The sequence below is a fragment of the Bos taurus genome, chromosome 6, assembly GCF_002263795.3.
Source record: "Bos taurus isolate L1 Dominette 01449 registration number 42190680 breed Hereford chromosome 6, ARS-UCD2.0, whole genome shotgun sequence".
NCBI lineage: Eukaryota > Metazoa > Chordata > Mammalia > Artiodactyla > Bovidae > Bos > Bos taurus.
Window position 1 is genome coordinate 102,214,141 of NC_037333.1, and position 22,492 is coordinate 102,236,632.

General features: G+C 41.4%; 1 protein-coding gene across 1 annotated transcript in view; it reads right to left on the reverse strand.

Moving 5' to 3' along the window:
- Positions 1 to 13,354: 13,354 nt before the first annotated feature.
- Positions 13,355 to 22,492, reverse strand: part of HSD17B11 (hydroxysteroid 17-beta dehydrogenase 11) — a 49,446-nt gene continuing 40,308 nt past the window's right edge. Inside the window, 2 exon segments of the mRNA NM_001046286.2 lie at positions 13,355 to 14,079; positions 19,606 to 19,722. Coding sequence (NP_001039751.1) covers positions 13,989 to 14,079; positions 19,606 to 19,722 — 208 coding nt within the window. The 3' untranslated portion in view covers positions 13,355 to 13,988.

Below are 22,492 nucleotides of genomic sequence, written 5' to 3' on the forward strand. Positions count from 1 at the left end.
ACAGATTTCCCAACCTGGGGATCTGGCAAAAGGACTGAGAATCCCCAGGGAATGTGACTTTGAAGGCCAGCGGGATTTGATTACAGAACTTCCACAGGACTGGGGAAGCAGAGACTTTTGGAGAGCACAAACAAAACCTCACGTGCACCAGGACCCAGGAGAAAGGAGCAGTGACCTCACAAGAGACTGAACACTCACTTGCCTGTGAGTGTTCAGGAGTCTCTGGCGGAGGTATGTGTTGACAGTGGTCTGCGGCAGGGTCAGGAACACTGACTGCAGCAGTCCTGGGAGGTTCGACATGCTGGCATAAGTCCTTTTGGAGGAGGTCACCATTCCCCCACCATAGTTTGGCCTCAGGTCAACCTACAGGGAAGGAACACAGCCCCATCCATCAGCATAAAAATGGATTAAAGATTTACTGAACATGGCCTGGCTCATAAGAGCAAGACCCAGTTTTCCCCACAGCCAATCCCTCCCAATCAAGAAGCTTCCATAAACCTTATATCCTCATCCATCAGAGGGCAGACAGAATGAAAACCACAGTCACAGAAAACTAACCAAACTGATCACATGGATCATAGCCTTGTCTAGTCAATGAAACTATGAGCCAACCATGAACAGTATGAAAAGGCAAAGAGATATGACTCTGAAAGATGAACTCCCTACCAACATAGGTGCCTAATATGCTACTAGAGAAGAGTGGAGAAATAACTTCAGAAGGAATGATGAGACTGAGCCAAAGCAGAAACAAAGCCCAGTTGTGGATGTGTCTGGTGGTGAAAGTAAAGTCTGGTGCTGTAAAGAACAATATTGCATAGGAACCTGGAATGTTAGATCCATGCTGCTGCTGCTGCTGCTGCTGCTAAGTCGCTGTGTCCGACTCTGTGTGACCCCATAGACGGCAGCCCACCAGGCTTCCTCGTCCCTGGGATTCTCCAGGCAAGAATACTGGAATGGGTTGCCATTTCCTTCTCCAATGCATAAAAGTGAAAAGTGAAAGTGAAGTTGCTCAGTCGTGTCCAACCCCTAGCGACCCCATGGACTGCAGCCCACCAGGCTCCTCCATCCATGGGATTCTCCAGGCAAGAGTACTGGAGTGGGGTGCCATGAATCAAGGTAAATTGGATGGGGTCAAACAGGAGTTGGCAAGAGTGAACACTGGCATTTTAGGAATCAGTGAACTAAAGTGGATGGATAAGGGAAAATTTAATTTAGATAACCAATATATCTACTTACTGTGGGAAGAATCCCTTAGAAGACATGGAGTAGCCCTCATAGTCGACTAAGATCTGGTGCAGTCAAATAAATAAAAAACTGATATTTTGTTAAACAAACAAACAAAAAGCTCTGAAGAGGTAAGGAGGAGCCTATAGTGTTAGTTACTCAGTCATGTCTGACCCTTTGTGACACCAGGGAATGTAGCCTCCTGTTAGGCTTCTCTGTCCATGGAATTCTCCAGGCAAGAATACTGGAGTGGGTAGCCATTCCCTTCTCCAGGGGATCTTCCCGACCCAGGAATAAAACCCACGTTTCCTGCGTTGCAGGCAGATTCTTTACCATCTGAGCCACCAGGGAAGTTGTAGGTATCGAGTAGGATAATCAAATAGTTTAGAAATCCCACTGTTGTTCAGTAGCTCAGTCATGTCCAACTCTTTGCGTCGCCATGGACAGCTGCACGCCAGGCTTCCCTGTCCTTCACCATCTCCTGGAGCTTGCTCAAACTCATGTCCATTGAGTCGGTGATGCCATCCAACCATCTCATCCTCTGTCGTCCCCTTCTCCTCCTGCCTTCAATCTTGCCCAGCATCAAGGTCTTTCCCAATGAGTTAGTTCTTCGCATCAGGTGGCCAAAATATTGAAGTTTCAGCTTCAGCATCAGTCCTTCCAATGACTATTCAGGACTGATTTCCTTTTGGATGGACTGGTTGGATCTCCTTGCAGTTCAAGGGACTCTCAGGAGTCTTTTCCAATACCACAGTTCAAAAGCATCAATTCTTCGGCAGTCAGCCTTTTTATAGTCTAACTCACATCCATACATGACTACTGGAAAAACCATAGCTTTGACTAAATGGACCTTTGTCAGCAAAGTAATGTCTCTGCTTTTTAATATGCTGTCTAGGTTGGTCATAGCTTTGTTATTATAGGCATACACAATGGCCTGCCTCAGGGAGCCCTGTCTGGCCCCCTCTGCCTGACCCTTGGGCTAGGGTGCCTTTGTTTGGCTCACAGAGAGATAGCCTGGCCCTGCTTACCTGTGAAGCGCTGAAAGAAAGTGAAACTAGCATATCTCCCTGCCTGAGACTTGTCATTCTAGGAGATATTTGCAAGAATGATATGGTCCTTTCCTTTGTTTCCTCACCTCCCCGCCCTGCTCCCCCATCTCTGATCTATAAAAGAACCTGACATCCAGGCCCTGGGAAGATGGTCATTTTAGGTGCTAGACTGCTACTTTCTTAGTCAACTGGCTTTCCAGTTGACTCAATACCTCATCTTGGATTTATTGGCCTGTCGTGGGGCAAGCAGAGCCAGCTTAGACTTGGTCACAATACTGTTAGAATGAGCACTATATAGATGAAGAAACTGATGGCAAGAAAAGTGAAGTAACTTGCCAAAGTCACATAACCAGTAAGAGGCTGAGTTAGGGGACTTCTCTGGTGGTCCAGTGGCTGAGATTCTGCCCTTTCCCAATGCAGGGGGCCCGAGTTCAATCCTTGGTTAAGGAACTAGATCCCAAATGCCGAAACTAAGACTTCATGCAGCCTGAAAATTATATAAATAAATTTTCAAAAAATAAATAAATAATATAAAAGTTTTATAAAAAGGGCGGTTGAACTAGGATTTAAACTCAGGAAGTCAGATTGCAGAGCCCCAACTTTTAACTTAAACCAACTAGTTATAACCAACCAGCCAAATGATTTTCAACCAAGGATACTTTTGTCCCAAAGGAGACAATTTGCCGTGACTCTCGGAGACATTATTGGTTGTCACACCCAGGCATGCTAGTGGCCTTGAGTGGGTAAAGGCCAGACAGGCTGCTAACCATACAATCCAGTCAGCCCTGAACTTTGAGGGAAAAAGTTATCCAGCCCCAAGTGTCCATAGTTCTGAGGTTCAGACATCTTGACCTAGGCTATACTATATTGCATTGGAGAGAGTACAGTTGACTCTTTAAGTTTTAACCCTGAGTGTATTCATAAAAGAGAACTTAACTCTATCAGTCTGCATGCCGGTTTAAAATATTAAAGTGTTAGTCACTCAGTCGTGTCCGACTCCATAGCTCTCCAGGCTTCTCTGTCCATGGAACTCTCCAGGCAAGAATACTGGAGTGGGTACCCAGTCCCTTCTCCAGGGGATCTTTCTGACCCAGGGATTGAACCCGGATCTCCCTCATTGCAGGCGGATCCTACATCATCTGAGGCATCAGGGAAGTGATGTTTATCTGGAGTCATGTTTAAATATCAACATAAGTGATTTAATCAAACCTAATGCTGGCTACAACATCTGGAATCTGTTTTCAGGTTGAATGTCTATAAGTTCAATGTTTCACTTAGTGTACTCACACCATGCAAATTCATATACTATTAATATACTTAAGAAAGGCAAATTAAAAGTGTGTAATAAGATTAGAATCTTTTACCTACTGGGGTGTTTGTATTATCCAAGAATTAAGAAGGTTTGAGGAAGTGAAAGTCATTTTGTTAATGTTACTTAGCTCACATTATGCTCAAATAGTTTGGATGCTGAGAAATTTCATTCAGTCTGAGATCACTTGGAAAACTGCCTTTTATTTATTTTTTCCTCTCTTGAGTCAGAATGTTCATATTCCTCAAAGAAAGGGTTTTACTTTCTCAACAATGCTAGAAACACAGAATCTACCCCTTGCTTCTTTTTTTAAGTTTTGGAGATTTTCTTTTGCGTGTCTTATGACATCATTGGCTTCATTTCAATGAATTTTCATAGCGAGTGAAAATGTTTAGTTTACTCTGATCACATTTTACAGTAGTTTTTTTTTTTTTTTTTTTTCTTACTGATACGAATGAAGGCACCTCAAGTTTATCATTAATTTGTCTTCACATTACATTTTAGGGTGAGTTGTTTTGGGGAAAATTTTCTCAAGTAAACTAACACCATCTGTAACAATTAGATTCTGATTAAACTGAAATATTTTTTGAATTTTGTCGTCTTTTTTCTTTTTCCTCTTCAGTGAATATCCCTTTTGAGAGCCACCCCTCTGACTTCCCATTTTAGATATGTGATGATTTTTACACAGGTAATAATAACCAGAAAGGGGAAAAGATGGAATAGCATAACCAGTATATTTATAATTTGGAAGGCAGATTATAATGATGTTAATATTAATCACAGCATTTACATAGCAAAAGAAAGTGAAGGAAAGGTGAATGTGGAAAGGTAGAGGCATCATCCAGGTTGGATTTTTCCTTCTGAGCAGAGCCATTCTGTGGGTGCTGAGGAATTTCAGTTGTGCTGTGTAAAGCTCAGAAGTGTTGATGTGATATAGTAATCGATGACAGGTAGGTGATATACTGTGGTCTAAAGAAAGGTCAACAGGGACTTCCTTGGTGGTCCAGTGATTAAGAATCAGGGGATGCTGTTTCGATCTTTGGTGGGAGAACTAAGATCCCATATGCCAACGGGCAACTAAGCCCGTAAGTCACAACTAGAGAAGCCCAGTGCAGCCAAGTAAATAAGAAAAGTTAACACTAAAAGCCATTATTTCTTTGGGGGCCATAAAGTGAAGTTATGAGATCCGTGTACATCGTTGTAAGCCTCTGTTTAGTCTAGCTATTGTAATCTGCTTAGTAGAAATTTAAGAATATAATCTCTTCAAATAAACACTCTTCTTTCTCTTTCTGGAAGGGTTCATTAGTTCATCATTGAGGATTCTGTATACTGCCAAATTGATAAAGCAGTATTAGGTAGTCTTAAAGATCATATAAACTTACCTTGAGGCTGCAAACAAATCCCTAATTCAGACCTCATATACAGCCTCAGAATATTTTTGGTTTATAAAACCTCTCACTTCATCTCTACACATTAGTCCTACTTCTTTTCTGGTAGTAACAAAGAAATGCTCCTGATCACTGCAGTTTGCCTCTCTACCATCTTTCCCAGGTGGCTCAGTGGTAAAGAACCCTCCTGCCAATGCAGGAGATGTGGGTTAGATCCTTGAGTTGGGAAGATCCCCTGGAGGAGGAAATGGCAACCCACTCCAATATTCTTGTCTGGAGAATCCCATGGACAGAGGAGACTGGCAGGCTACGGTCCACAGGGTCAAAAAGAGTTGAACGTGAGTGATGTGACTTAGCATGACTTAGCACACATGCCATCTGTCCTTGTTCCTCCCATTATTCTTTCCCTGTTAATTCCACTCTTCCTGCCTACAGGGCCTGTCTCTTTTGATTTCAACAATAATTGATTTCTTCCATTGTAAAAATATTCAGTGAACTCTTTATCCACCCCATCCCTGTTTACCATACTGTCTTTCTTATCTGTTAGGTTAAACAAGATTGCCTGTTTTCTGGCTACCCATTTCCTTGGGAGTATGAAAATGTTTTGCGCTTTTACTGTATCACTCAGTATTGATACAAAGGGCTGTGACCGTTCTTAATATAAGGAGCTGAGTGAGCCCACAGGAAGGGCAAATCTTTCAGTCCTGAAGATGGGGATGAAAGGTGAGCCATAAATGGTGAGCAGGGGTTAGCTGGATGATGAACAATCCAGATATAGGAAACCATGTGCGCAGGAACCAGGAGGGGAGAGGTCATGCACATTCAAGGAACAAGAAGTTCTGCCTTGGAGCACAGAGTGTGGGGTAAAGAGAAGATAGAGATATAGCAAAGGCTCAGTCTCTCAAAGTCTTAGCAACAGTGAAGGCTTTAGTAGGAGACTGCCATCTTCAGATTTAGAAATTTTGCAGGCTGGAAAAAGGATTGGAAGAAGGACAAGAAGAGATGGAGGGAGACTAGGTAGGAGGCTTTTCAGTAATCCAGGCCAGAAATGATGGTGGTCCGAATGAGGGTGCCAGCAAAGGAGACACTTAGGAGCTAGAATAATGGAAGAAATATGCATTCATTTAATAAGTATACATGAAATACTTGGTATATTTTATGGGCTATTTTAGACATTGGGGGGAGTACAGCAGTGAACAAAATACATAAAAACAAATCACTTCCCTTGGGAAGCTTATGGTCTAGAGGCAATGTTGACAATAAAGAGCATAAATAGGGTTTCCCACGTGGTCCAGTGGCCAAGACTCCACACTCCCAGATGCAGGGTGCCCGGGTTTGATGCTTGGTCAGGGAACTAGATACCACAATGCAGATTGAAGATCCCACATGATACACCTAAAACCTGGCACAGTCAAATAAATAAGTAATTTTTAAAAAGGACATAAATACAAGCAACATATGTAGCATGGGCACAATGATAAGTGTCAGGGAGAAAATCAGAGAAAAGAAGGAGAAATGGAAATATGTGTAGGCAGGGTTGCAGACTTAGGTATGGCATGAGGAATTCTGAAAAGACCTAAGGAAAAAGACTGAAAGGAAACAGGGAGCTAGCTGTGTGAGTATCTGGAAGAAGAGATTCTGGAGAGAAAAGAGTAATGTACAAAGGTCTTGAAATGGGAACATGTCTCATGGGTTGAGAGCCATCAATGGACCTGTGTGACTGGAATGAATTGCAAGAGGGTGAGTAAGTGTGATGGTTAGTTCTCTAGGTCAACATGGTTAGACTACAGTTCCATTATTCAATAAAACACTAATCTAGGTGTTGCTGTGAAGGTATTTTGTAGATGTGGTTAACATCTACAAACAGTAGTCTTTAAACAAAAGGAAATTGTTCTTGATTATGTGAATGGGCTTCACCATATCTGTTATAAGACTTTGAAAGCAAAACTAGCTTTCTCTGTGCTGTAGACTGTACATGTTCCTCTGAGGTTCACAAGTTGCAATCTAATCTCCAATGTAATGGTATTTGGAAGTGGGGTGTTTATCTCAGGGTCCAGCAATAAGGCCAGGGACAGATCATGGGATTGGAACAATTCAAAATGTAACCAATATTCAATTCACAAATCACTCAAGTGTTACACACCATAGTGAAAAGGAAATGAGTTCTGCTCACAGAGCTGAGGAATGAACTCTGCCAACTTGCATACCCTCACATAAGCAAAGTTTTATTTTAGAAGACAGAGATACAAAGCGCTCAGCATAGATACTGAGAGGGGGCAAAGAGCCCCCAAAGGCAGGAATACAGCAGCTTATGTCTTTGTTAGAATTGATCTGCTTGTTTTTGGTTGGCTTGGGGCCTGAGGCATGTAGTTTCGACCAGTTTGTTGCTATGTCCAGTTTGTCATCTTTATGGCTTCCTTTTGGTTCCCAGTTTCTCAGTTCCCCCCACATTGCGATGCCATCCCTTGACCCTTTCTCAAGACCCCAGACCATTATTCAGGGACCAGATGAATGTTTAAGAGTTAATGGTCCACCTGGAGTTCTTCTCCTCGATAAACTGGACAGTTAATGATTGTCTTATCCTGGGTCTGAACGTTTTTTCACCTCCAGACCAGGGAGGCATTCCTCTGAATGCCTAGAAACTGGAACAACAAATATAGCTTTGGGCTAATGGAGCAAAACGTTATGTGAGAGAACAAGTCGAAATTAAAGTTGAAATTAGGAAAAGAACCTAGGCCCTCAACCCTACACTGACTACCTAACAATTTCTGCCTCAATAGGTTAGTCAAAATAGGGAAAATAGGAAAGGGGGTTAAGAGTTACTCTCAGAAGAAATCTGGGGAGGAGTCATCTCAGCACGAGTGGTGGACTCTGGTCCCGTGACAGGTTGTGAACAGGCAGCTCCCCTTGCCTCCGATGGAGCCTCTGGCAGGTGTTCGTCTAGAACAGCTCTTAGCAGGGGGAGTTGGGCTCCCTGGTAAAGAGCCTTTAGTTGCTTGTCTCAGTGGGCTTATTTTTTGGCCATGAAGCATGTAGGATCTCAGTTCCCTAAGCAGGGATTGAACCCATGTTCCCTGCATTGGGAGAGGAGAGTCTTAACCACTGGACCATTAGGGAAATCCCTCAGTGGGCTATTTAAAGGAGTCTGCCAGTGGGGTGTCATGGTTACACCCCATGGAGTTTTGTGTCTATCAGTTACTCCTTCTGTTTCAGTGAAGCCTCTCCATAGACACTGCCCAGTGGTTTGCTTATTTAAAGTAACACTTAGGACTTCCCTGGTGGTTCAGTGGCTAAGGCTCCACGTTCCAGGGCATGGGGCCTGGGCTTGATTCCTGGTCAGGGAACTAGATCCCACATACTGCAACTAAAAAAATTCTGCACCCCACAACTAAGACATGGTACAGTCAAATAAATAAATAAATAGATAGATAGATAATTAAGAAAAATAAAGCAACATTCAATTTATCCCTCTAAGACATTTGCAGATCTATACCGGACATTTCAAAACAATTAACATTGAAGTTGACACTGGCCATTGTGACTCCATTTTGAACTACCTAACAAAGCTTAAATCCTACGAGTTTCACACAAGATGAGTGGGAGTCATAGCACAAAAGAATTCACACCACATCTTGGGGCCTTGGGGAGGTGATTAAGTTAGGAAGGTAAAGCCCTCATGAAGGGGATTTGTGTCTCACAAAAGAGACCTCAGAGAGCTCCCCTTCCCCTTCTGTCCTGTGAGGACACAGAGAAGGCAGGCAGACTGGCTGGCTGAGAACCAGGAAGCAGGCTCTCACCAGACACCTAATCTGCTGGTGTCTTGATCTTGGACTTCCAGGTTCCAGAACTGTGAAGAATGTGCATGCATACTTAGCTGCTTCAGTTGTGTCTGACTCTTTGAGACCGCATAGACTGTAGCCCACCAGGCTCCTCTGTCCATGGGATTCTCCAGGCCAGAATACTGGAGTGGGTTGTTATTTCCTCCTCCAAGGAATCTTCCTGACCCAGGGATTGAACCCACATCTCTAGCAGGTGGATTATTTTTTTTTTTTTACTCTTGGGAAGACAATAACTTCCTGTTATTTATAAGCCACCCAGTCTGTGGTGGGCTTCCCTGATAGCTCAGCTGGTGAAGAATCTGCCTGCAATTCAGGAGACCCCAGTTCGACTCCTGGGTTGGGAAGATCTTCTGGAGAAGAAATAGGCTACCCACTCCAGTATTCCTGGGCTTTCCTGGTGGCTCAGCTGAAAAAGAATCTGTCTGCAATGTGGGAGACCTGGGTTCAATCCCTGGATTGGGAAGATCCCCTGGAGAAGGGAAAGGCTACCCACTCCAGTCTTCTGGCCTGGAGAATTCCAAGGACTGTATAGTCCATGGGGTCGCTAAGAGTTGGACATGACTGAGCGACTCACTCTCAGTTCATGGCAGTCTGTTACAGCAGATTGAACTAACACCTCCTGAGTAAGAATAAATGCTGCCTCAAGACTGCAACATCAACATCTGCCCAGGAGAACTTCCCTGGTGGTCCAGCAGTTAAGAATCCACCTGCCAGTGCAGATGCCATGGGTTCGATCCCTGGTCTGGGAGGATCCCACATGACTCAGAACAACTAAGCCTGTGGACCACAACTACTAAAGCCTGCGTGCCCTTTAAAGCCCGTGCTCCAGGACAAGAGCAGCCACCGTGACCAGAAGCCTGAACATCACGACTTGAGAGCAGTCCCTTCTCGCCGCAACTAGAGAAAGAAAGCCCTTGGGTAGAAACAAAGACTTAGTGCAGCCAAAAATAAAATAAATTAATAAAAATAAAAAACAAAACAAAAAACTTCTCAAGAGTTTCCAGCCTGCCAGCTTCCCCTACAAATTTCAGATTTTATAGCTACTGAAGTCATGTGAGCCGATTCCTCAATTCCTTGAAATCCATTCTCTCCCTTCCCACCCTCTCTGCCAGTTTGTGTGTGTATGTATATATATATATATATATATATATATATATATATATATATATAAAACTTCCTACTGGTTATGCTTCTCTGGAGAACCCTGATGAATCAGGTAAGAAGACTGGACCACAGATGGCCTTGTTGGTCATAGAAAGGGCTTTAGCTTTACGTTTCAGATGAGAAGCTAATGAAAGACTTACAGCTGATGCATGACAGGAGCTCATATTTTAAAGAATCAGTCTGGCTGCTGTGTTGAGACAAGCAGAAAGGGGAACAAGAGGTGACAGTGACTTGGGTTAGGGGATAGCAGTGGCGGGGGGTGGTGCTTCCCCGGTGACTCAGTGGTAAAGAGTCCGCCTGCAATGCAGGAGACATGAGTTCGATGATTCCCTGGGTCAGGAAGGTCTCCTGGAGGAGGAAATGGCAACCCATGTCAGTATTCTTGCTTGGGAAATCCCATAAGATATCAGGGTCAGACATGACTGAGCACATATGCAAATTAGCAGTGGGGATGCTCAGAGGGGACAGAATTCTGGATGCGTTTTCAAGGTAGAGCAAATCATAGTTCTTTTTTTAATGGATGTCAAGGATGATGCAAATCTTTTTGGCCTCAGTAACTGGACTAATGAGTAATGGGGTTTGGAGCAGGTTTGGGATCACGTGAAAAGCTCACTGTCGGTAATGTACCTTGAAATGCTTATTGGCCATACAGGCAGAGAGATCAAGAAGGTATTTGGACGTCTGTTTGGTGTTCAGAGGGAAGATTCAGGCTGGAAATATACATGTGGGAATGGTGATTGATACTCAATGTGAGTGCTGGGGATGGGGATTTTAGAGAGATAAAGGTGAGGGAAAGGAAGGAGGCAGATATAGCACCAGGTTTTGGGCTTGGACACTTGTTAAAAGTGTCATTCTTTGTTAGGGAACACAGTGTCAAGAGGAGGCTAGGTTTTCCATATGTTTAATTTTAAAGATCTGTTTAACTGGAACTGGAGATAATCTAGGAAATTATGTTATCTAAATTGATCCTCTTATAGATGAAGAAACCAAGGTTCCAGAATTAGCTAGATTGAATTAGAATGACCAAGTGCTCTTTTTGCAATACTAGGGTGCCTGTAATTACAGGTATGCCTATAAAAGGTACATCTCTCCAATTCTGAAGTTGACCTAGTCATCCCTAGACAAAAAAACAAAAACAAAGAAAGAAAAAGAAAAAGAAATTGGTTAGATTGGCTCTCAGATCACGTAGAAATTCCTATCTATTTGGGAGAAGGATTTGATTCCAATGTAGATTAAGACTGGGCTTTCCAGGCAGCGCTAATGGTAAAGAATCTGCCAATGCAGAACACAGAAGAGACGTGGATTTGATCCCTGGGTTGGGAAGATCCCCTGGAGGAAGGGCATGGCAACCCACTCCAGTATTCTTGCCTAGAAAATTCCACAGACAGAGGAACCTGAAAGGCTACAGTTCATGGGGTTGCACAATGTCAGACATGACTCAGCATGTATGCACATGCAAATCTATCACCCAGTCTGGCAGAAGAAGCTCTTAATTGCTCCCTTTCCCTGAGTAAGATATTTATTAGCTGTTTACTCATCAGCTAAATTGTTGTTGAGGAGGTCCTGAGGGCCAATCTCAACCCTTTTCTTTGGCCTGATTCCCTACTATTTCTAATCCTCATTTTCATTAAGAAGTGTAGATTTCCTGGCAAGGGAGAATGGTAGTATGGGGCGGGGGAAAGGCTTTTGGGGGAAGTGAAAAAAGAGTGTTTATGAAGTAAGCACGGGAATATTCTTGAAGAGAGTAGGAGAGAGGCTGGTGAGTCCCAGCTGTCCCATGGCAGGGTCCAGCATGACAGCAAGAGCTCAGAGAAAGGTGTCCATGGAGGGGAGTTCCATGGCACAGTCAGGATTTCTGCACCCTGCAAAGGAGAGAGCTGTCAGTCATCAAGGTCCTAGTTACAACCGCAGGGTACCATGACAGTGACAATTAGCAGTCTTTCCCCTTTTATCTCAAGACAAAGTAAGCCTTTTGGATTTTGGCATGACCCTTACAAGTAGCCTGGTTGATGGCTGAAATGGATTTCCCCATTAAACTGTTGAGGAGTAAGTTCAGAGTTAGGGCTGCTGCTTTTTAGTAGCTTCAGTCATACCCAACTCTGCAATTCCATGGACTGTCACCCATCAGACTCCTCTGTCTGTGGGATTTCTCAGACAAGAATACTGGAGTGGGTTACTATTAATTAGTGGAGAAGGAAATGGCAACCCACTCCAACTTTCCTTCTCCAGGGAATCTTCCTGACCCAGGGACTGAACCCGCATCTCTTACATCTCCTGCCTTGGCAGGTGGGTTCTTTACCACTAAGCCACCAGGGAGGCCATCAGAGTTAGGACTAACCTCATTCAAATAACAGAGAAAAGTCTTCAGACTTAGAGTCACAGCAGTAATTGCCTGATGTTGGTGAACCGAAGCAAGCTTTTCAAATAAAAATACGCAGGGAACAACATTCAGAACCCCTGCCGCATTCCTTCACCTTCCAGCCTCTGAGGTTCTCCTGGGAACCTCCTCACTACTGCCTATGACGCAGGATTGTTGGGGGATTAAATGGCAAGGTGTGCCTAGGATGTAGCTAGCATTCAATAAAAGGGACTGATTACCATTCTGTCAGCATAATATCCAAGAAGCACCCCGCAAACGAGACAAGTAGTACTTATTTCTGACAATGGTCAATGCCAAAATTCATCCAACGGTTAATTTCAGACAATTGTGTTAAAAGCCAAAGCATGTTTATTGTGAAAGCGGAAACTTAGTACATTTTGGGCCTCAGTTCTTTTACTGAAACTTCAGTAAAGGCTTTCTCCTAGTCCGCTGAAAATTGCTGCTTGGCAACCTGGAACAAGTAATCAAAAGAATAAACAATCTATTTCAAAATGAGTTAGAAGACTCTCCACCTTCTAGTGTCTTTCTCTGTTAACATGATAGGATCTCATTAAATATATAAACTCTGCCGACTGATAGATATTGTAGTATAGCTGAAGTATGGAGAGGACCCTAAGTTACAATATTCAAATATAATGATATTTTTGGAAAGCAGGCATTTTTGATTCAGATATGTATTTATATCAGTTAAACACAGAATATAGTTTAACAGTAATTGTGTTTTGATTCTCTGTATTCGAAGAAGTTAGTTGATGAGAAAGAAGGAGAAATTTATTGTAGAAATGATACCTCAGTTAAAATTTCTTTATATGTAATAGAATCTATAGTATGTGTGTGTTAGTGGAGAAGGAAATGGCAACCCACTCCAATTTTCCTTAAACAAATTTCCAGATACTAAAAAGAGAAAAAAATAAAATTCTGTGATTACATAATCCATTTTCCTTTCATTTGAAGGTTAAGCTGTATTCTGCTCAAAATAAACAGACAGAAACACCAAAAGCTGAGTTCAATTAATTTATTATTGCTGCCACTTATGGGTACATTTTCCCAGTTCTTTGTCTCAAATCCCAATGATGCTTTTATACTTGCAACACATATTCATCTCCATTTTCCCTGTGCTGAAATGTCTGCCATGGGAATATGAGGTATTTCTCAGAAAACAGAGTAGTAAGGTGTAGGATGAAATGTTTGGGCAGTATTTCTTACATCACATGAAATTCATTATGAAATGCCACTAGATACAGTCTTTCATTACATTTAGCAAGCTTGAAATTTCTGTTTCTTATGTAGAATAGAAAAGGGAATGTGAATTATATAAAAGTTGAATGTAATTAAAAATAAAAATATATCTTAAATATTCACATTACATACCTTGCAAAGCCTTCAATGAGTCACAAAATCTTAGAAATTATTATTAAAATGCTTCTCTTTTTCTCCATTTCCCCAGAAAATCAGTTCCTAATATATTTCTGTATATTATATGAAATTAGGACCTGCCAGAACCTCAAAAGATGATATTGAAAAACAAAAAGTTAATTAGGAAAAGCAGATACTTTTAAAAACATTAAAATTCTCACTAATATTAGATGAAATCAACCTAAACCTGGTAAATCAGTTTTTAAGAAACTTAAGCACTTATTTTCCTTTCATTTTATATCCAATAACTGCATCAAACCTAATATCAATCTTTCGTTTTAAAATTGCCTGGAAACGCTCAGGAAGGACCCTAAAAGAAAGATACATAAAAATAATTAGGAAATTAATATTAAGTGCATTTGTAAATTATCTTTAAGAATACTTATATTTAAAAAAACAGAATACTTATATTTATCATATATCATGCCCATGTTAAGTAAGATTAAGAACATTAACTCTGAGTCACTTTTATGTGTTCTTTCCAAAGAAATCCAATTCCTTTTGAAAAGGGAAAGAGAAGAGGTTTCGCTTCTTTACGGTAAGAGTGACTTGAAAGATTTAGCCTTCAAAATAAATATACTTGAATATTTTTTAAAATACCTAAAAGACAAGGTGTATAGAACTGAATAGTTCAGATGCTCAGTTCAGTTCAGTTCAGTCACACAGTCTGGAAGAAGCACAAGCTGGAATCAAGATTGCGGGGAGAAATATCAATAACCTCAGATATACAGATGACACCACCCTTATGGCAGAAAGTGAAGAGGAAGTAAAAAGCCTCTTGATGAAAGTGAAAGAGGAGAGTGACAAAGTTGGCTTAAAGCTCAACATTCAGAAAACGAAGATCATGGCATCTGGTCCCATCACTTCATGGCAAATAGATGGGGAAACAGTGTCAGACTTTATTTTTTGGGGCACCCAAATCACTGCAGATGGTGACTGCAGCCATGAAATTAAAAGATGCTTACTCCTTGGAAAGAAAGTTATGACCAATCTAAATAGCATATTCAAAAACAGAGACATTACTTTGCCAAAAAAGGTACGTCTAGTGAAGGCTATGGTTTTCCCAGTAGTCATGTATGGATGTGAGGGTTGGACTGTGAAGAAAGCTGAGCGCCGAGGAAATGATGCTTTTGAAGTGTGGTGTTGGAGAAGATTCTTGAGAGTCCCTTGGACTGCAAGGAGATCCAACCAGTCCATTCTAAAGGAGATCAGTCCTGGGTGTTTTTTGGAAGGACTGATGCTAAAGCTGAAATTCCAGTACTTTGGCCACCTCGTGTGAAGAGTTGACTCATTGGAAAAGACCCTGATGCTGGGAGGGATTGAGGTCAGGAGGAGAAGGGGACGACAGAGGATGAGATGGCTGGGTGGCATCACCGACTCGATGGACATGAGTTTGAGTGAACTCCAGGAGTTGGTGATGGACAGGGAGGCCTGGTGTGCTGCAGTTCATGGGGTCGCAGAGAGTCAGAATGCAAAAGTAGGAAGTCAAGAAACACCTGGGGTAACAGGCAAATTTGGCCTTGGAATACGGAATGAAGCAGGGCAAAGGCTAATAGAGTTTTGCCAAGAGAACCCACTGGTCATAGCAAACATCCTCTTCCAACAGCACAAGAGAAGACTCTATACATGGACATCACCAGATGGTCAACACCGAAAGCAGATTGATTATATTCTTTGCAGCCAAAGATAGAGAAGCTCTATACAGTCAGCAAAAACAAGATCAGGGGCTGACTGTGGCTCAGATCATGAACTCCTTATTGCCAAATTTAGACTTAAATTGAAGAAAGTAGGGAAAACCACTAGACCATTCAGGTATGACCCAAATCAAATCCCTTATGATTATACAGTGGAAGTGAGAAATAGATTTAAGGGACTAGATCTGATAGAGTGTCTGATGAACTATGGACAGAGGTTCGTGACATTGTACAGGAGACAGGGATCAAGACCATCCCCATGGAAAAGAAATGCAAAAAAGCAAAATGGCTGTCTGGGGAGGCCTTACAAATAGCTGTGAAAAGAAGAGAAGCAAAAACCACAGGAGAAAAGGAAAGATATAAGCATCTGAATACAGAGTTCCAAAGAATAGCAAGGAGAGATAAGAAAGCCTTCCTCAGCGATCAATGCAAAGAAATAGAGGAAAACAACATAATGGGAAAGACTAGAGATCTCTTCAAGAAACTTAGAGATACCAAGGGAACATTTCATGCAAAGATGGGCTCAATAAAGGACAGAAATGGTATGTACCTAACAGAAGCAGAAGATATTAAGAAGAGATGACAAGAATACACAGAAGAACTGTACAAAAAAGATCTTCACGACTCAGATAATCACGACGGTGTGATCACTCACCTACAGCCAGACATCCTGGAATGTGAAGTCAAGTGGGCCTTAGAAAGCATCACTATGAACAAAGCTAGTGGAGGTGATGGAATTCCAGTTGAGCTATGTCAAATCCTGGAAGATGATGCTGTGAAAGTGCTGCACTCAATTTGCCAGCAAATTTGGAAAACTCAGCAGTGGCCACAGGACTGGAAAAGGTCAGTTTTCATTCCAATCCCAAAGAAAGGCAATGCCAAAGAATGCTCAAACTACTGCACAATTGCACTCATCTCACACACTAGTAAAGTAATGCTCAAAATTCTCCAAGCCAGGCTTCAGCAATACGTGAACCGTGAACTTCCAGATGTTCAAGCTGGTTTTAGAAAAGGCAGAGGAACCAGAGATCAAATTGCCAACATCTGCTGGATCATGGAAAAAGCAAGAGACTTCCAGAAAAACATCTATTTCTGCTTTATTGACTATGCCAAAGCCTTTGACTATGTGGATCACAATAAACTGTGGCAGACTGGTTCCAAATAGGAAAAGGAGTACGTCAAGGCTGTTATTGTCACCCTGCTTATTTAACTTATATGCAGAGTTCAGATGCTAAAGGCTCTTAAAAAAAGAAACCTGACACTGGAAAGGAAGTAAGAATAGGAACTAATTTTTAGAAACTATTAAAATGTTCCACTAAGATACCAAAGAAGCAGAACTGCTAAAAGAAAATGCAGACAATATACTTGGTTTTGAACATAGTATTGAAAAAGTTCTTTAACAGAAGAGCTTAAATTCCTTCCATGTAAATGAAGGAAGTAGCACCTATGCCACAGTGTTCTTGTAAAGAATCGATGTGTTAACACAAAACGCTGGCTCATGTTGGTGTAGGGCAGAAACCAACACAGTACTGTCAAGCAATTATCCTCCAATTAAAAATGAATAAATTACAAAACATATAAAATGCTGTAAACAGTGATGGACACATAGTAGGTTTAATTTTTTTCTCCCTACCCTACACTTAAGCCATACTGAGGAACTTGTCACATTCCAATGAGCCTGAGAGAAACTAAACAGAGTATGTAAGTCAGTGTAACTATATACAGACATCTGCTTAGATGGAATTAAAATAAGGTTTGAAAATTGAGCACCAAACATTCACATTTCAGAGGAAAATCAGGGTAATATTAATAGTAGTGATAATTACAATGATAATAGCATCAATATATAAATACGTATTTTTATCATATACTAGATATTTTAAATGCATTGTTCTGTTTATTCCTCACAGCCCTGCAAAGTTTTGCTGTTTCCATATGACAGATGAAGAAACTGAGCTTCAAAAAAGTTAGATAACTCATCTATGTTCATGCAGCGAGCAAGTTGTAAAAACACAGCTTCATCTAACTCTAGAACACAAACTGTGAATCTCTATGCTAAAGGTCTAGGTAATCTTTATTTAATCAACAAACAGACATTTTGGTGCCTCCTATGTGACAACCTGTCTAGCTAATTCTGGTGGCTCAGTGGTCAAGGATCCGTCTGCCAATGCAGAGACACAGGAGACTCGAGATCGATCTCTGGGTTGGGAAGATCCTTGGAGTAGGAAACGACAACCCACTCCAGTATTTTTGCCTGGGAAATTCCATGGACAGAGGAGCCTGGAGGGCTACAGTCCCTGGGGTCTCAAAAGAGTCAGACATGACTTAGTGGTTAAACAACAGCAACAAACGTGTCCATTAACTCTTCAAAGTGTGAGGATACAGTGATGAAAACCAGGCAAAATTCCTTCTCTCAGAGTTATATTCTAAAGGACTGATCACTGAGCACTTATATAATACAAGTGTAATGTGAAACACTTCACAGGTTTTAAGTCATTTATTCACCAAGAAGACCCTGAAGCTTTACTACCTAAACTTTAAGGTAGTTTCAACCATAGTTCCCAGCAGAAGGGGCTTTAAAAGCCTGACACAAGCCCCTTGTGCTTTTCATCTCTTGGGTTTTTTTTTTGACTCTCTGTCAGTAACTCTCAGTGTATGATCTTTGAATCAAATGCCTGCAACAACTGCCTGTTGAAATAAGAGATGTCTGGATCCCAACTTAAACACCTTATATTAAAATCTCTAGAGGTAAGATCCAGGTATCTATTTTTTAAACTGACTTCCCAAGTGATCTATGTCACGGAAGCCTGACTCTAGGGACAAGTGGCAAGAGGCTTTTTTCCCCCTCTGACCTAAGCCATCTCTTCTGTTTCCCCTTAACCAGCCTCACTGGCAAATAGCCTTCCAGAAAAGTAACGGGGTAATGTGTTACGAGACATTCTTTAAACCAGCATCTTGGCTGTACATTGGAATTGCTGGAAGGCTGTATCTCTCAGAGACCAGGCCACACTACAGACCATTTAGATCAGAATCTTGGGAGCAGGTGTCAGGTGTTGGCATTTTTTTAAAAGTCTCAGGTGAATTCTAATGGCACCAAAGTTGAAAGCTACTGCTCCAAAGAAATGCTTCTCATATTTGAATATGCATACAGATCACCTATGGGTCTTACTAAAATGAAAATTCTGATTTGGGGAACCAGGAGATTCTGTATTGCAAACAAACTCCCAGGTGATGCTGAGGCTGCTGGTCCATGGGCCAGATCTGAAGTAGCAAGTCTCAAGGGTCTCTAAAATTATAAAAGATAACTTAGCAATTCCTTCAGTATAAAAGATTACTTAGCAATATGCTTCAGTATAATTTTGCACAAAGTAAGAGCTTAGTGATTATCTGTTGTATATTTAAAATGAATGTCTAAAACTTGACTATGATCTCCTCGAATATCAATGTCACATAATTCCATTATATAATAACGCTTAAAAATTACCCTCCTTCATATGCATGCATTTATGATAGGACTTCCAGAAATATACAAACTTCTTTCTTTAAAAAAATATTTTTTAAAAACTTATAGAAATTAGTTGCCTAATTGCTATTGCAATTAACTAATTGCTATTCCAATCTTGAAGGTCAAAGTTGCTCAGTTGTGTCTGACTCTTTGTGACTCCATGGATCCGACTCTTTGTGACTCCATGGACTATGCAGTCCGTGGAATTCTCCAGGCCAGAATACTGTAGTGGGTAGCCTTTCCCTTCTCCAGGGGATCTTCCCAACCCAGGGATCGAACCCAGGTCTCCTGCATTACAAATGGATTCTTTACCAGCTGAGCCACAAGGGAAGCCTAAGAATAAGGGAGAGGGTAGCCTATCCCTTCTCAGTGGATCTTCCTGACCCAGGAATCGAACTGGGGTCTCCTGCATTGCAGGTGGATTCTTTACCAACTGAGCTATTAGGGAAGCCCATTCCAATCTTGCTTGAATGATTAACAAATGTGGTTTTAAAAATGGATGGCTTCCTTAAGCTTAACTATTGTTTTTATTAACTTAATCCATGTAATCGTACTGTATCAAATTCCTGGCTTTAAATCCAAGTGAAAACATGTAATAGAAAAGTTTATCATGGGGACAAACATCACTGTCACTTACTTTTCCATCAATGACAAAAAGTTGAGAGAAGATGGAACAAAGATCATTTTCTGTTCAGTCAGGATCCCATCTATCAGCTTGTTTACCACTTCCTCAGGTTCCAGGGTGGGTCCCAAACTGAAACAGAAGTAGTCTTCAGAACCAAAACATTTCACTGAGCCTTCAGCTTTGGTTTGGTGCTAAACGAGTATGTTAAGTTACCATACAAACCATTACATAACTGACTTATAGTTAGCATCCAGCCCAACACAGGTGCTCAAAAATGGTATCTATTTTAGCAATAATAATAACAAAATAAAGCCACTTATTTAGCACTTATAAGGGAATAGCAATTAGCCAAGATGGCAATGGTCAGTCTCTCTTGCCCCCCGCCCCCCGCCCCTCCCAATCCTCTTGCTCACGCCCCACATCCTGTAAACAATGACTCTGCATGGCTATGGAACAGCTGAGATTATTTATAGCACTGCACACACACATCATGGTGTACTCACTTGGCCACATGCCATCGTTGTTCTGTGTATCTATATAAGCACCACCTGAACAGCCCTTGCGGCTGCATCAGCCATCAGCAAATAAAGCATGTCTGTAGTTCCTAAGGCTCCTCGCATCTTCTTCCAGCTTCCTAGCTCACACCTTGCCTACCCTGGGTTCAGCAAACAGCAAGACAGTGCTTATTATGTACTGCATACTATGTTAAACATTCTACCCAGATCATCTCACTAAAGTTTTCCAACAACTCTACAAAGGGGAGATACTAGAGTCCTTATTTTGCAAATAAGAACTATAGGAATAACTAGGACTCAAATTAATTTCACTAGATTAGAACTGATAAATTTCATTTTAAAATTTCTAGAAGTCTTAGGAAAGAAGTCAGATTCCATAATATGTATTATTCTATTAAGACAGTTTAGTGAACCATTTCTGAAGAATCAGAAAAATTAAAACATAGGACTACGCCCAGCTCTAAGTCCTTGATCTCCATATGGAATCTTTATTAAGCCTTGTTTTAATTTTCAGCTTTGTTACTTAGCTCACGTTACATCTTTACTGTGTAATCATCCTGGCATATGTACTGCTGAGTAGATGCAGTCCCTAGAAAGTGACCTTGGTCATCTGGGTGTTGAAATAAGGGCACTTAGGCTGGAGTTGCACCAGAGTTGGTCCTGAGCTTTTAACATCTTATTAATGACTTAGAAACAAAAAGATGCATAATCAAATTTACTTACTAAATTGGCAAATGTCATCAAACTGGGTGACTAACATTTTGGGGGGCAGATTTTAACTGTGTGTGACTGGTTAAGTGGGACAAAATTAAACAAATTGAATGAGATTCTTTAGGAACAAATACAGAATAGCTCATTCAGAAAGAAGAAGACGCACCAAAGTAAGACTGGGACAACTGGAAAGTGTAGCATGTACTTAAAAGTGAACATGAGGGGACTTCCCTGACGGTCCAGTGGTTAAGAATCCACCTTCCAATGCAGGGGACATGAGTTCGACCCCTGGTAGGGGAGTTAAGATCTCAAATGCCTCTGAGTAACCCAGCCAGCACACCACAAGCAGATTGCCGAGCTCTAGGGCCAGTGCTCTGCAACAAGAGAAGCCCTCACACAGCGACAAAGATCCAGCACAGCCAAAAAAAAAAAAAAAAGTGAGCATGATAACTGGATACATGAAGGAAAACAGAACTTAAATCACACGTGATATAATCTCTCATTCTCAGCATTGTGTTGTTGTTTAGTCGCTCAGTCGTGTCCGGACTCTTGTGACCCCATGGACTGTAGCCTGCCAGGCTCCTCTGTCCCTGGGATTTCCCAGGCGAGAGTACTGGAGTGGGCTGCCATTTCCTTCTCTGGGGACCTTCTCAACCCAGGAATGGAACTCGCGTCTCCTGCACCGGCAGGTGGATTCTTTACCACTGAGCCACCAGGAAGTTCATTCTCAGAATAGGTCATTTATTAGAATCCTGGGTTTACCCCAGGACCCTGGTGCAACAATATTACATATGAAATGCAGAGGAAATGTAATAATGAAAGTGATGGATTTTGGCTCAATAGAGGCACCAATGAAAAGCAATGAGAACTTAAAGAAGACTAAGCAGTCCTTTAGCCTGTGGGATTAGCAGGTAAACAGTGCCAAGCAGGGGGATTCTAGAAACTGAAGGATGTTTATGCCTTGAAAAGTGTTCAGAGGGAAATCCAAGCATATTGCAACCAGGCTTCCGTATCCACAAGCTCCATCAAATCCCACAAACACCTGTGTAAACGGGACTGCACGTATTCATTCACACTGTGGCCTTGCTAACCTACCAATCCAGTGATGTTGGACTGACTGAACCTCTTCGTTACTTGATCTCTTTACCTAAGGTCTTAGCCTCTGCCGGAAGAATTTTCACTGAATTTGAAGATTGTCTAATAGCATGATATTAAAAAGACTGTAAGAAAAGCCTTCCAGAAAAAATTCAGTTTCTTGGCAAAATCAAACCTAAATCATTAAAATGTCAGTATATGGAAATACTTTTTCCTCAATAGTCTAATGTTAACAAGAGTTGCAAATCCTATTAAATAAATATAGATAATGGATTTTGTTGAAACTATTCAAAAACACTTCAGGCCTATCTGTTGGGATGGAGAAGACGAATGCATGTGGGATCTTAAGAATACTTAGGAAGAAAGTATTTTCAGGTAGAAGAACTACCTGAGTGGTTATCTAATTTCACCACTTAGGTAGCTGAGTAATTTGGGGGATGACATCTCTACTCTTCAAAATTGTTTGGTTTTGTACTTAATTGGAAAAAAGGACATAATGCAGTGGTACCAACTGACTCTCCAAGGGACAGAGTTATCAGTTTTGTAGCATTTTCAGATTCTATGATATGAATACTCCC